Source organism: Corylus avellana, chromosome 9 (genome assembly GCF_965113065.1).
Source record: "Corylus avellana chromosome 9, dhCorAvel1.hap1.2, whole genome shotgun sequence".
In the NCBI taxonomy this organism is placed as follows: Eukaryota; Viridiplantae; Streptophyta; class Magnoliopsida; order Fagales; family Betulaceae; genus Corylus; species Corylus avellana.
In genome coordinates, this window is record NC_142498.1 from 5,989,754 (window position 1) to 6,006,603 (window position 16,850).

At 30.7% G+C, this 16,850-nt stretch overlaps 1 protein-coding gene across 1 annotated transcript; it reads right to left on the reverse strand.

Moving 5' to 3' along the window:
• Positions 1-1,381: 1,381 nt before the first annotated feature.
• On the reverse strand, positions 1,382-1,756 carry LOC132190806 (uncharacterized). Its single transcript, XM_059605845.2, has one exon. It carries the CDS (start codon positions 1,754-1,756, stop codon positions 1,382-1,384), a length of 375 nt encoding a protein of 124 aa, XP_059461828.2.
• Positions 1,757-16,850: the final 15,094 nt, after the last annotated feature.

Genomic DNA, 16,850 nt, shown 5'->3' on the forward strand with positions numbered 1-16,850 from the left:
CAAGAATCTAAAATCCCATGAGAATTCCAGGGGATTAGGATCCGTTATAAAACATCTTTGCAATTATTATGATTTTCTAAAGAAAATAATTTATTAATTTTATAAAAACCTGACATGATTTAAGTTTTTTATGCCCTCAATAGCAATAGGGCACATCAGCTTAGAACACTAAGACAATTTAAGATGAAACCCATATCAAGAGAACACCATCTACAACCTCCGTTACTCAGCCCCACCGTTGATCCAAAATTATAATTTCACGATCTGAGAGAGTCTTAGGCAACAATAATTTAAAATTGTGAGCAATTTTGTCAATTTAAGTCATTTCAATCAATCAAGCTCCCACGAAATGGGTTTTGTAGATTAATTTCGTTCAACTGCTACCGCTCTGGCTTTTATTTCATGTGTTATTTCATCTTCACACACATGGGTGGATGGAGAGTTAAAGATTTTTTTTGTCCTATTTTTCAAGGTTGTAGTTGTAGAGCACAACAAAGAAAGAGCAAAAGTAGAAATATTTTGGATAATGAAAAGCTACAAATTTTTGTGCTTTAAACCAATTTTAGGCTTGGGAGTTTTCCTGGGTGTTGTGTGGGTGGTGGAATTGTGTGGGGGTGGAGGAGCGGAGGTGGTGGGTTGTGTTCTTTTGAGATGCGCACTATTCAAGGGTCACTTTCCAAAATGTGACGTGTGACCTTAAATGTCACCTTGTAATGACGTTTTTACTGTGTAAAGTCTCCAAGTTTAAATCTGGTCACTATATTTAAAACAATGGAAAGCATTTCTTATTGTAATGGTATTACAAAAAATTAAAAATATTATCGATTCTAAAAATGGCACAAATAATTCAAGTTTTAATATGATCTATGCTTAGTTGCTTTCCTATGATTCACTTTTATAAAATAAAAAGTAAATCAACACAGGGACAGAGCTAGCAATTTAATCTAGGGGGTCCAAGCAGTACTGAATCTTTCTTTCTTAGGGGTGACTATTAATAATTGATTTTTTTTTTCTTTTCTGTTTTTTTTAACAGAGTTTTTCGTGGGTAAAAGGGGGGATTGATTGTTATCATAAAGAGTAATCAGGCTTTATTAATTAAACATTTAAAATGAATTCTGATTTTGATGGTATTTTTACTTCTTTTATCTTTCAAGTGCATGACTTAATTAATTTGGTTAATAAATCAATTACTCTCAGTTTTGATGAACAATTTTCTTGAATAATCGCTTGTGAGTACTCTTTATTAATGATTAAACAATTACAAGCAGCAAATCTATAACCCCAAAAAACTCAAAAAATAAATAAATAAAAGAAAAAGGAAGGAAAGAACAGACTCAAAAAATGGTTCCTCCTTTGTTCTTTATCACACTTGCAATAATTCCTATAAGCCGCCATTGAAACTACTTCCTCTGGATCTACAGTAACTTAGCTCCAAAGAAACCTGCCTTTCAAAACGAAGCCGGCGGCGAAAATTTGCAATGAAAATCTCCGCCCGCTTATCAATATCATCATCCGAAGCAAAACTGGTGGCTCGTTGAATACTCCGAGTCGCCGGACGATCTCCTCCGTCGGATTTATCATCCTCGATGCATCCACGCAATCCCAGACGATCATCAAAGCTTAAGCGGCGCCTATAGGAAAAACTACCAATATTCGAACCACCCAAGCACCATCTCCTTATGTTACAGCTGAGCAAAAGTTTTAATTTCCTCACTGCCTTCTTCAGGCGGCCGCCTAGCCGCCTCTCTCCACCCATTTCTTGGTTTTTTCCGGCAGCTGCTGTTTTGGTTAAAAAATGTGTGGATTTTATGGGTTTTTATAGACAAAGTGAGTGAATTGTTGAACGCGGTAGAGGGTTGCTTGGGGGACACGGATGTCATTTGCTGCTGAATTAGCAATAATTAATTTTATAATACAACATTATATGACCGTTATGTGTCGGTAATGGCTGAGCTGTCAAATTAGTACGTTGTATTTTTAAGTCAAGAAAATAGTTTCAATATTTGTGCTAATAATTTATTTATATTTTTTTTATTTCTTAAATTCAATCGATTAATCATGAAGTTTGTGAGGTCTATGGTTGACTTATGTAGAGTCTATATAAGTTCACAGATCTAATAATTTATTTTTAAGATGAGATGAAAAAAATATAGGAAAAATATTGATGTCGGCAACACTATAAAAAAACTATCAATTTCTGACGTGGCTACCGTAAACAAATTTGTGCCACGTCACTAATTATTGACGTGTTAAATTTCAACACGTCAATATAAAATTACCATGTTAGAAATTTTTGACGTGGCAATTTTACACGTCAATAATTACTAACGTGTTTAACTGCCACGTCAAAAATTTCTGACGTGGTAATTTCATACGTCAATAAAAAATTTCACCAGGCCAAAATTTCTTGACTTGGCAATTTCACAGGTTAGGATTTCTTGATGTGTAAATTGCCACGTCAAGAAATTATTGACCTACCAGTTTCAAACGTCAATATTTTATGACGTGTGAAATTTCACAGGTCAATAAACAATAACCTGTTAAAATGAGAGGTGAATAATTTTATTTAATAATTAATTAAATTTTATACAAAACAATATAGTAATTCATAATTTATGAATTTAAGTTAAATTTTGTGCAAACTAATTAATTAATTAATTAATTAATTAGGTATATATAATATAGTTATATTTTGTTTAAACTAGCTATATATATATTGTTTAAACTAGCTATATACGTACGTATATAGCTAGTTTAAACAAAATATAACTATATTATATATTATATATAATATTAAAATTATTATACAATGTGCACCGGATTATCGATCCTTGGGTTTTTTTTTTTTTTTTTCCTTTTACTAATTATTTATTGTTCTCATTAGAATTAAATATATTGCATGTACATGCTATAAGCTATATAATTAATAAAGTTAAGTTAATTATATAATGATCATGATGCATGCATGCAATATGCTTCCCTCCATTAATTAATTCTATTTCAAATAACTAATTATATAATTATTAAGTATACATATATATAGACCGAGATAGAGATCCTTTTGAAAATAACTACGGACTTGAAGAAATAATCATAAACATATATGACATATTTAATCGAACACTTCGTTCTGCAAAATAATTTAGTATATTCATTACTGATCACCACTAGATGGGAATTGTTAAAAGATGGTTGGAAAATTGATTTGAATTTATCAATTCTTTCTTTTTTAATTATTTTAATTTTACTTTGAATGCATTCTCCTACATTAAAGCAATCTAATTGCTATCTGCGCGCAACCTGCACGATGAGAGAGGCATGCACTTATCTTATCAGTCAACGTCCTAAACATCTTTTGGCGATGCCATGCCATCTTATGAATTTGATAATATGACACTACAAAAAAAATGAGACTTTTTGACGTGGCAAACAATAACTCATCTTTGCCACGTCAAAACATTTTGACGTGTCTAAGTAGACACGTAAAAAAAATATTATTGACGTGCTGTATTGTAACACGTCAAAAGTTTTTGACGTGTCAAATTAACACGTCAAAAATTTTTGACGTGTTAATTTGACAGGTCAAAAGTTTTTGACGCGTCATCCTAACACGTCAAAACATTTTGACGTGTCTAACCAACACGTCAAAAAAAAAAAAAATTAACATTTGTAAATAATTAGGTAATAATTGATATAAAAAATATGTATTAAAAAATAATTAATTTTAATTGGCATAAAAAATTAAATTTGATTAGATCGAAAAATTAAGTTTATCATATTAGTATAAATTACTTGGTATATATGTATACGTATATATATATCACATGCATGCCAATTAATATCACATGTATATATGTATATATATATGTTTGTTGTATATATATGCATGCATAATCATTCTAGCTATATATTGTGTACCAATCAATATAATTATCACATGCATATATGCATCTAATTCAACAATTTCATTAATATTAATTTGAACATGATATTATCATGCATAAATCAGTCTAGTAATATTAATATGATAGCCATATAAATTTTTTAAAAATATATAAAACATACTGAATACATTTATTTTATAAGACCTGCAAACCTCACATGAACTCGGCCAACACAAAATATATGGTCGGTGAGTGGATACATCTAATTATCTATACATCTAGAATATTAATTTATGTATTCTCTAATTAATTGTAATTGTGTTGTATGGATAATGTGTTATATAAGAGGAAAAAATTATATAATAGAATAAATATAATTTTTAATAGAAATTCTATGATAGAGTAAATATAATTTTAATAAAAATATAATTTAATATATAATTTTAATAAAATTAAAATAAATATAATTTATTATATTTTAAATTATATAATATAATTAAATATAATTTGTTATGTTTTTGACACGTCAAAAAAAATTAACATTAATTTGTAAATAATTAGGTAATAATTGATATCAAAAATATGTATTAAAAAATAATTAAATTTAATTGGCATAAAAAATTAAATATGATTGGTGAGGAAAATTAAGTTTATCATATTAGTATAAATTACTTGGTATATATATATATATATATATGCATGCATAATCATTCTAGCTATATATTGTGTACCAATTAATATAATTATCACATGCATGCATCTAATTCAACCATTTCATTAGTATTAATTTGAACATGATATTATCATGCATAAATCAGTCTAGTAATATTAATATGATAGCCATATTAATTTTTTAAAAATATATAAAACATACTGAATACATTTTTTTTTATAAGACTCGCAAACTTCACATGAACTCGGCCAACACAAAATATGTGGTCGGTGAGTGGATACATCTAATTATCTATACATTTAGAATATTAATTTATTTATTCTCTAATTAATTGTAATTGTGTTGTATATATGGATAATGTGTTATATAATAGAATAAATTATATAATAGAGTAAATATAATTTTTAATAGAAATTATATGATAGAGTAAATATAATTTTAATAGAAATATAATTTAATATATAATCTTAATAAAATTAAAATAAATATAAATTATTATATTTTTAATTATATAATATAATTAAATATAATTTCTTATGTTTTCGACGTGCCATGCAAAAAGATAAATGATATATGTATATATATGTATACGTTATATGTATAAATTACTTTGTATATATGTATATGTAATAATATCACATGCGTGCCAATTATATATATCACACATATAAACGATATTATATATATATATATATATATATATATATATGTGTGTGTGTGTGTGTACATGGAGAATCATATCATACTATCAATATTGTATACCAATTAATATCATATATATGATATTAATTATCCTATGCATGCATAATCATTTTATATATTATATACTAATTAATATAATTATCACATGCATGCATATAAATCAACCATTACATTAATATTAATTTGAACATGATATTATCATGCATAAATCAGTATAGTAATATTAATATATATGATAGCCATATTAATTTTTTAAAAATATATAAGACATACATAATACATTTATTTTATAAGACCCGCAAACGTCATATGAACTCGGCCAACACAAAATATGTGGTGGGTGAGTAGATTATTGAGCCCTCATTAAAAAATATATCTAATTATCTATACATCTAGAATATTAATTTATTTATTCTCTAATTAATTGTAATTGGATATTGTATGGATAATGTGTTATATAATAGGAAAACATTATATCATAGAATAAATATAATTTTAATAGAAATTAAATGATAGAGTAAATATAATTTTAATAAAATTAAAATAAATATAATTTATAATAATTTAAATAATATAATATATTTAATTATTTACTATAATTTTTTGACATGCCATAAAAAACTTTTGACGTGTCTAACCAACACGTCAAAAAAAAAATATTAAGTTTAATTTTATCACATGTATATATATATATCAAAATTAATTTTAATTTTGATATAAAAAATATGTATTAAAAAAAAAATTTTAATTGGCATAAAAAATTAATTTTGATTGGATAGGAAAATTATATTTTATCATATTAGTATAAATTACTTGGTATATATGTATGCGTATATATATCACATGCGTGCCAATTAATATCACACACACACACACACACATATATATATATAGACGTGTGTGTGTGTACATGCATAATCATACTATTATCTGTACATCTATAATATTAATTTGTAAAAAATTAAGATTTGAATTGGTATGAAAAATTAATTATATCATATTAGTATATACGTATATATCACATGCATGCCAATTAGCTAGTATTATAATCATATACTATTGTACAATTAATATTATTACATGCATATGAATCAAACATTTCATTCATATATATATGATATGAAATTCTCATGCATAAATTATTCTAGCTAGTAATATTAATTAAACAAATGAATTTTATTATCTGTACGTTTATAATATTAATTTGTTTATTATCTAATTAGTTTTAAGTATATTGTATGAATAATGTGTTATATAGGAGAAAAAATTGATATAATAAATAATGATATAATTAAATTAAGTAAATAAATGATATAAATTAAAATTGTATAGTTTTGAAATTTAAATTTAAAAATGCTCTTGACGTGTCACATGTTGTAACGCCCCGATATTTAGACTAACAAATATCGAAGTCGTGACGCTGCAACTTTAGAAAATACAATCTTACAGCGGAGTATGTATATTTTTTTCTTTTTCTATGACCTAGGAATAACTTACACAACACAGTTGAGCTGACTGAAATACCTTGAGGTGATATATTATTAAATAAAATAGAAACATGGTTTTCATTACAACATATGTACACACTAGGTGTACCAAATATATGCCACAGACGGCACCTAAATTAACATAGTAATATCTATTAAGTTTACACACATCACCATACATAATAAAAGCGATTAACATAAATGAGACTTGCTCCATAGAGTAAGCATAAATCCTGCAGCAGATGGTCTATCAACCATCAAAACCAGTAAAAGGACCATCGTCCTCACTTTCTATTCCTGCATCAAGATCTATGTAAAGATGACGTTATCATATTTACATAGGCAAACAAGTGAGTAATCTATTTTCCTAGATATAAAGACTAAAAAGACTAATTTGAACAAATAAGATTAAAGACTAAAATATATAATAATGAATGAGTTGTGAATGCAGCGTAATGACAGATTAGTTTGTGTTTTATGATAATCTTTCTTCAGACCTCTTCTCATGAGCTCTCAGCCCGCTTACGTCCGTTATGTCCCTCACACTTTAGAGGTTTACCTGTTTGGTGCTGGCAACTACCCCGCCCCAGCTTAGTTATATATTAGGCCTGTTGGACGGTTATATACCCCCATCCACTGAGATACCGACAGTTCCTCGCGGCAATCCACCTAGCTTGTTCTTAAGGTGGCTATCTTATCAGCCCATTTTATTAGACACATTATGCAGCAGTTGTATTGCAAAATTATATCAATAAGATAAAATAAGAATTCCTATAACAATAAAACAAAGCTAGTACTCAGTAAGTATATCCATACTTACTCTCCTTAGTGTAGTATTCTGCTCCACTTCTGCACATAATACATATATACAAACAATACTTAGTTCATCCTCCAATAATAAAATTGTTTAAAGACCCTCATCTTTTTATATTTATTTATTATCCGTCACTTCATCTTTATTTACTCTTTTTATTATATTAATCTAAGATAGTCATTTATAACTAGTTAAATGACTGAATGTAAATGTTAAATGCATATTTCGGGGATGAGATCAAATGGTCCTTACCGCCAGAAATATGAACAGAAATTTAAATGACATAAAAGAAATGACTGAATGTAAATGTTAAATACTGTAAAGTAAATAATATATAGATAATATTATAAGTCTTTAATTGATTTTGTCCACTAGCTCTTTATTATAAATTCACTTGTATCCATTACTTTATTTTACAATATACACTTTATTGGGTCTTTAAACAATTAAATGAGGACAAGTAATAAAAGCAATAAATCATGATATTTATATATGAAACACTTACCCAATAATCCTTAGAAGTAAAACTCCACCAAATCTTCTCTAGGTAGCTAGTTTTAGAAAAACACTTGAACACTACAAGAAAGATCTAGGCTATATGGTATTTGACTAGAACTAAGAAATAAAATGAAAGGAGGAGCAAACAATTTTATTTGTTCTAAGATTGTAAATAAAAAGCAAGTGAAAGTGACTATAGCTTAGGCTCTATTTATAAGAGAATGAATGGTTAGGATTTATTTTTAAACCTTTGATCTAAGGGTTGAGATGTATTTAACCATAAGAATGAACCTAGTCCATATTTCATACTCTATACCAAATAGTATTTTCGTCCAAAATGAGGGCAGTGCATTCCGATCCATTTTTCAATGTCCAAACGTACTCTGATTGACATGAAATTTTGAGAGTAGATAGAGGACTTCGAGGCAAACATTTTATATTTTTGGTTCGACTACATCCGAGTTCGTTTGAGTCTATTTTTGGCCTATACAAGGTTTCTAATTCAACTTAGGCTTTAACTATTTGCATTCCCACTTGGCCACTTGCCTTATTAAATCATTATAATCATGATATTTACTAATAGCATCATTACTAGAAGACTTTTAAGCTTTCAACAAAGGTGGCTAGCCTTGGTATCTTTCTTTAGCAGTTTTAATCCCATTTAGACAGTATGAAAATTAAGACACTGCTTTTTAGGCCAAAAACTACAAAGCTTCAAATTAATTCCTAACTTCACTAAACACCAATATAAATAATTTATTTACTAGATTGTGTTTAATTATGCCCATAAACATATTAGTGAAGCTAAATTTTAGAATTGAATGGATATACAAAAGATGTCAAAAATCTATGTAATATACCTGTAACACTAAATAGTTATTCAATATCATTAATCCACATATCATTGATCTAATTTATTCATTTATTCTTTTAATCTATTTAATATTGTTTATATGAGAGTTTTTAAAATCTAGGTCGTTACACATGTGGACACGTCAAGAAGTTTTGACGTGCCACATGTGGCACGTCGAGAACTCTTGACGTGCCACGTGTGGCACGTCAAAAACGCTCCTCGGGAAGGCGCGCCCACCAGCTGCGCCTTCCCTTTTTTTTTTTTCTTCTTTCCTTCTTCCTTCTTCCCTCTCTTTCTTTCTCTCCACCACGCAACTCAAGCTGCAGACCCATTTTCGTCCGCCATTTTTTTTTTCTCCATCAGCCCTCTGCAGCATCTCTCTCACCCGCATGCTCTCTCTCAGCCCGGCCGTTCTCTAGGCCTCTTTTGGATCATGCGCGTTGTCTCTCTCTCTCGGTGGTTCTCTCTCTCCCTCGGTGGTTCTCTCTCTCACCGGCGCCCGTCACCGTCGCTGCTCCCTCTGGCGACCAAGCGTTCTCCAATCGACTCTCAAAAATCAGGTATATATATACCTAATTTTAAAATATATATATATATATATATATATATATATATATATATATATAAACTAATTTATTTATTTAAATTAAAAAATTATATAAATATGCTATTTACAGTACTGTATATTATTATATATTGTTGATGTAGTTATATTAGCAAATTCTTTTTACATGTTAGCTAATTAATTTATTTGCTTAAGATTTATGTTATGTATTACTTGTTTGACATATATGTTTTGTATATGGTGAAAATATTGTTTAATGTATTTGCATGCATGCATGCAAAATTACGTACCCTCATAGTTTGAAATTAGTTTTTTTGTATAGGATTTTGCATTTACATTTAGACCCATATTTGTGTAGGTTTTTCTTTTGCACATTATTGTAACAAAAAAAATAATAAAAAAATACACAAATAAGAAATGCATATCTACTTTGGTCATTAATTTATGATTAGATTTTGTAAATTTAGAATAAGTATGTAAATGCTAAGATCGAAAAAAGAAAGTAAGAAACAACTAACATAGGTTGCTGGATTTGTTTTATGTACACTTCCCATACAAATGCATAAATGTTATAATAAGTGGACAAAAGAAAACCAACATTTAACCTAGCTAGGTATATCTAATTTATTTAGGGTCCCCATATATAACAAAATAATTAATTTAGGTCTTACAACTTTAGATTATGTAAATGGCATAAAAAACGAAAACAAAAAATTTGCAGCAAATAAGATAGCCACATATATTTTATCTAGGTTCCCCATGTGGCATGTCAAATATTTTTAAATTTGGACCTTAATTTTGTTTAGGTTTTGCAAATTTTGATTATGTAGATGTTATAATTAATACTCAATGTATGTGTTTATTTGTTAAAAATATACAAAGTGAAGGTCCTGATGATGAAAGTGTCAACTACCACGAGTGTGAGCCGCTCCTATTGACCAACAATAATAAAGTTGATCCGTAGGATGGCATTGACTATATCCGACAAGACTTAGATACGTATGTGGTTATAGAAAATTTAAAACTTTAATAATATATATACTTCACATTATTTTGTCGTATTTAATGTTATTTCTTTCTACATTGATTGGTTATTGTGGTGCATATTTTATCTATCATATACATAATTAATTGGGTATATTATGTGTTTTGCAGGTTGACATGAGTACGAGGGGGAAGAGTCGACGACGGGGGTCCTTACAGATAGACAACTAGGGGTATAGACCATTACTTCCTGAGCATGGGGAAAGGTCTCAGCAGGTTCCGTATCACACAGAGGCCTCATATGACCTTGGTACTCTGATACCTACCTGCAGCGAGATGGGGCTATGTGCACATGGTGAGGTAGAGAGGTTGTTCCCCCTTGAGCTGAACAGCGTTCCATTACCTGAGCCATCGCATCCAGATGATAGCGAGACACAGTACTATGGGGAGGACGCGGATGATGGCTCAGGTGACTTGGAGCCCGATGATCCTCCAGAAGAGTTGGGCATTCGCGAGCTCCGAAGAATAAGTAAGTATATATGCTTCAAATACCCATATTGAATATGTATAAAATTTATGTAGTTACTATTAAATTTCAAATAATTTACATTTGCAATTATTAATGTGTTAGGGATCGGGGGAGACGGGAGCACCCAATTTCAAGTGGTGGACATCCCACCATCGAACAAGAAGTGGGAGGTCCCCCCCCCCCCCCCCCCCCAAATTTCTGCGAGTACAATAAGGCGTGGCAGCTCGTAGGATTTAGCGGGATGAAATTCAGAAGAGAGACCGGCAACGTCATAAGGGCCGGGACTTATGTTAGGCTCCGGGATGAATGGGAGCATGTACTTCCCCATGCGAAGGAAGATGTATGGGACACTTTGATGGTATGGTTAAATTCTTTCTCCTATTTTCGCATGTGTATTTCAATCTTTTAAACGTTGTTAATGTGTGAAATTATACACCTAATGTTTTCAACTTATATATGCAGACTCAGTTCTACATGCCGCCTGAGTACGATCTCGAGGCGATTAAAAGGGACGTCTTTAGAGATATGGGCTCAAAGCTGAAGAGCTGGAGACACTCTGTAAAACACTCGTTAAAAATCATGGAGGGCGATACTCCAAACTCAGTGAAGGCGAGAATAGGTGAGGCTGCCGTTAGGAAAAACGACGCCGAGGACTTGAATGTCTTGTTGGCGAGATGGTGCGACCCAAAGAATCAGGTAGGTCCGGAGTATAGTGGAATTAATTGTAATTGTTTAGTTTCATTAATTGTACGTAATTGGGTTAGCCTGACATTTTAAGAGTGATATACATGTAGGAGTTTGCTGCCAAGATGAAGGAATTGCGAGCAAAAAACAACACACCTCACTGCACCGGGTCGAAGAGCTTCGTTAGGACGACATATCAAGAGGTATTTATATATCGTTACTCCATATTTAAATTAAGACCTAAACAACCGATTATATATATATATAATCGGTTGTTTAGGTCTTAATTTTTTTTTTTTTTTTTTTTTTTTTTTTTTCTATGCAGACCGTATCCTTGGGCACTCCTCCGACTCGAGCACAAAGTTACATCAAGACTCACACAAATAAGGATGGTGGCTATCCAAATGACGTGGTCAGGGAGAGATGAGTAAGTACTCAAGCATATATATTTTGATAAATTATTTACGATTAACGTTCCTTATACGAGATACTAACTTGTTTTTTAATGTATAGGAGAGGATGAGGGAATTAATGCCTACTGACCCGGCAAATACTGAGACCGTGACGGAAGGGACGGTACGGTGGACACCTAATGATGCGTATTCTCAGGCGCATGGAAATAAGCCTGAGTATACTGGCAGGGTCCGCCAGTTGGGTCCGAATGTGCTGCCGGTGCAGGGCAGCATACATTCGTACTATACACCATCCCAGACACGGTCTCAAAATTCTTGGAGCTCCTCATTCTCACAAATGACGGATAGAATTAGAGAACTTGAAGAGGAGCAGGCACAAGAAAGGCGTATGATGGAAGAAGAGCGGGCAGCACAAAGACGTGCAATGGATGAGATGGCGAGGCAGATTGAAGCACAAAAAGCCCAGATAGCAGATAAAGATGCTATGATTGAGGCCCGTTTCCTCCAGATCGAGGCCATGTTCGGGTCGACGTCTGGATCTGCCCCCCCCAGAGGTAATGATATACTCCTAGTTTTTGTAACAATTGTTAACTGTTAGAAACCCCTAATTACAGCGGTCAATTTTAGAAGTTATGTATATTTACATAACTGTATAGAGTAATTTAGAATTTTTGTATTGATTATTATTGGTTCACAACTCATTTGTAGGTAATGCAGATTAAGAGTTGGGGGATGAATGTGTTGAGTTGGGCGCCACATGTCGTTTATCATCACTGTTTGTTAAGTTCTATATACATACTATTGTTTATTGTTTTGTATATAGTTAGATCAAACTATATGTTTGTTGAGACTAATTGAAACTTATTTCTAGTAGATACTCCAAAAGTGTTTTATTGTATATTTGTTTTGCCTTGTGTTAGAACGTGTTTTCGATGTATATATATGTTTTGTTTAGTGTTGTGTTAGAATGTAGTATGTGTGTTGGAATTTTGTTTAATGAAGTTGTGTTGAAATTTCATACGTATTGAATGTATTGGAAATTTGATATGTATTAGATATTGGATATGTATTGGATATATATTATTAGATATTGGATATATATTATTGAATATTAGATATTGGCTATATATATTGGATATTGAATATATAAACTTGGATATTGGATATTGGATAGGATATTGGATATATAAACTTGGATATTGGATTATGTGGATTTTGATTGGATTTCATGGGATTCACTAAATATGAGATTTTTGAGTTAAATTTGGCAATTTTGCTAAACTTGGTGAAAACAGTTGTTTTTATGGTGGCTATGGAAGTAATAGAAACTTTCTTTGAACCTCATATTATGTTCTTGTAATTGCTAATAGGTGGGCAGAAACTATTAGTAGCTATATTAGAAACTTGCTTAGAAGTTTGAAGTCTAGTTTAACTTAATTTTATAAATTTGAGCTTTGTGTTGGGCAGCCATTTATGAACACTATTGAGTTTCTTGGAAGAATGTTGAAAGAAATTATGAGGTGGGTTGTTGTGGTTGAGCTACTTCTAAGTAGAGTGTGGTTGTTGGAAGTGGATTTTGGGTTTCATGTTTAGGCTATAAATACAGCAATCATAGCATTATTGAGCTAATTTAATAAAACTTTTTAGAGGATGCTTTTTGCTTTTAAGTTCAAAAAATATTTTGATGTGATGTAAATGTGAAAGTAGTTTAGAATGATTTGTGTTTGAAGTTGTGTGTTAATACTTTTACTTTTTTGCTAAAAAGTAAAAACCTTCCTTAATAAGCGTTATCAAACGAGGCCAACATTTTATTTTAACTTTGCCTTGCTTGCTTTACTTCCAGTTACGTTAGAGTAGTCTCTAGTTGAATGGTTATTTGATAGATGGACTTTGTGTTGGTTAGGCCAGAATTGAATTATTTGAGGCAGTTGGAAGATATTTGTGAACTTTGTATATGAAATTTTGGCTATTGGGTGTGCTTGCAAGGTAATTGGAATCAGTTCATTCTAGATTTTTCTTAAATGATTTTGTTGCTCATAGTTGAATATTATCTATATATGACTGTGTATAACAATGTTTTTGGATATTTCTGAATCTGAATTGAAAAATATTGCAAATGTTGCATGTGAAATTCACATTTTTTTTGAAGTTTAATTGTAAACTCTTTATGTTTTTGTATAGGAAAGGTAAAACTCATTACAATCCTATTAGCATTTTCAGATGACTCGATGGCTACTTCTAGTTAGATGTGGATATATATATATATATATATATATATATATATATATATATATATATATATGTGGATTATGGATTTGTTTAGGGTTTTCGAATATATATATATGTGGATTTGTGGATTATTGATGGCTACTTCTCATTTAGAATATATATATATATATATATATATGTAGATATTGGATATTAGATTATGTATTGGATATTGGATTTATGTCGATTATGTGGTATGGATTGGATTATGTATTGAATATTGGAATCGGATTTGGGTATTAGAAATATTGGAATTATTGTATTGGAATCGAATTGAAATATCAGGAATATCAAAAATATTGTAATTATTTATTATTTAAAAAAAAATATATTTATATTTTTTGACGTGTCAAAAAACCATAAAAAAATTTTTTTGCCTCAGCACGTCAAAAAAGGTTTTTGACGTGGCAGTTCTACCACGTCAAAAAATTTTTGACGTGGCAGATTTGCAACGTCAAAAAATTTTTGACGTGGCAAATCTGCCATGTCAAAAAAAAAATTTTTGACGTGTTGATCCCAACACGTCAAAAGTTTTTGACGTGGCACTGTAGACACGTCAAAAATCTGGAATTTTTGACACCACCCCTTTTAACCGTTGATAAACGTCAAAAACCGCACGTCAAAAGGGTATTGACACGTCAAAAACTCTTGGTCAAAAATTCTATGGGTTTTTGTAGTGTGAATACGTTAAAGAGAAAATCATACAATTTTACAAACCTTGAGTACTGCATGCGAGGCAATTTCCTAACTATATTATCATAGTTTTATTTAAAAGACAGTTCAAATATTAATAAAATTTGGTTTATCATACTAAATTATTCAAAGTTATCTCAACCTTTTGCGTGTTAGAACCCCACAAGCTAGTTAAGTATCCACAATTAATTAAATCAAAAGAATTAGATTTCTTAATTTTCTCTAAGCCTCTACTTTTCTTAATATATTACTTTTCTTAGTATATATATATGCGTACACATACATATTACATTATAAAATATCAAAAAATTAAATTTAGTTATAACAAAATTTTAATTTATTTATTTTAATGTAATGTATTGTATTTAATTATTTATATATTTATAAAGTAAATATTTAAATATATTAATTTTTGTAAAAAATTTATTATGGCACGTCAGAATAGGGCTGACGTGCCACATTTGGCACGCCATTATTTTACTGATGTGCCAAATGTGGCACATCAGTAAAATTCTGACGTGCCACTTTTGGCACGTCAGGATCCCCCACGAGCCAACCCCCGTGCACGCCCCATCTCCCCCTTGCAGTGCGCCATGCTCATTAATATTTGAGGCGCATTTGAGTTTTTTTTTTTTTTTTTTTTTTTTTCGGCCTCTTCGACTACTGATAGCTCCTTCATCTTTTCTTTTTTCTCCTTTTTTTCTCCGGCCTTCTTTTTCTCCTTTCTTCCACCATTCTCAAGCTGAAGCTCGATCAAGCTTCTTCTTTTTTTTTTTTTTTTTTTTTTTTTTCTTCTCCACCCGGCCCGTATTCTCTCTCTCATGAAGTCTCCTCCACAGCTAAAATCCGCCGGCCGTACGTCCTTCTCTTCGCCATCTCCGGCCATTTTCCTCTCTCCCTCTGCTTCTAGCTCCTACAAGAGCTCCTCACAAGTATATATATATTAACTGATTTTTTGGGTTAATTATTTAAATTTTTGCTTTGTGTGAGATAGTTAATTATTGTTAATTTGGTAATTAATTAGGTGATTTGTGCTATGTGTTATGATTGTTATTTGGTATGTGGTATATATGAACAACCATGTGGTTTTGATTGTTATATTTTTACAAGTAGTAATTAACTTAGATTTATATATTTTATTTGTTTAGTGATATATAATAATAAATGTATTTAAATTTGGACTTGTATATTGTTTAGGTTTTGTCCTATTAAATTTTATAAATGCTATACGACCAAAAATTTTGACAAAAGGAAAAAAAAAAATAAATAAAAAAATTTGACTACGTACCCTAGCTAGATTTATTTTAGGAAAAAATATAAAAAAGCCCTCCAAACTACCAGCTGTTTTCGATTTAACCCCCTAATGTTCCAAAAGTCATAAAGTAGCCCCCCAAAATACCAAACTTTTGCATTTTGGCCACTCCGTTAGTCAAAACCGTCAGTTTGGACGACAATTGCAAAACGACGTTGTTTCGTTATGGTAAGTTACTAGAATGCCCTTTTTTTTTTAAAAAAAAAATCAATTTTAAAAAGGGTTTAGGAAACGATGTCGCAACAGCTTCGTTTCTTCGTTTTCTTCTCCATGCAACTGTACAAATGAAGAAGAGAGCTGCTACGTCTACGACTAGAGAAAAAATGCTATAGGTACTGACATTGGCAGACAAAAACGAAGAAAGCTTCCTTACCCAATGATGCGAAAAAATTTGTGACTCTAGAGAAGATCACCGGGGCTGGCTCACTCGCTGCGACTTCCACGGATCCGGCGAAGGCTCCGATGGTTTTAAGGGCTCCTCCGGCGAAGGT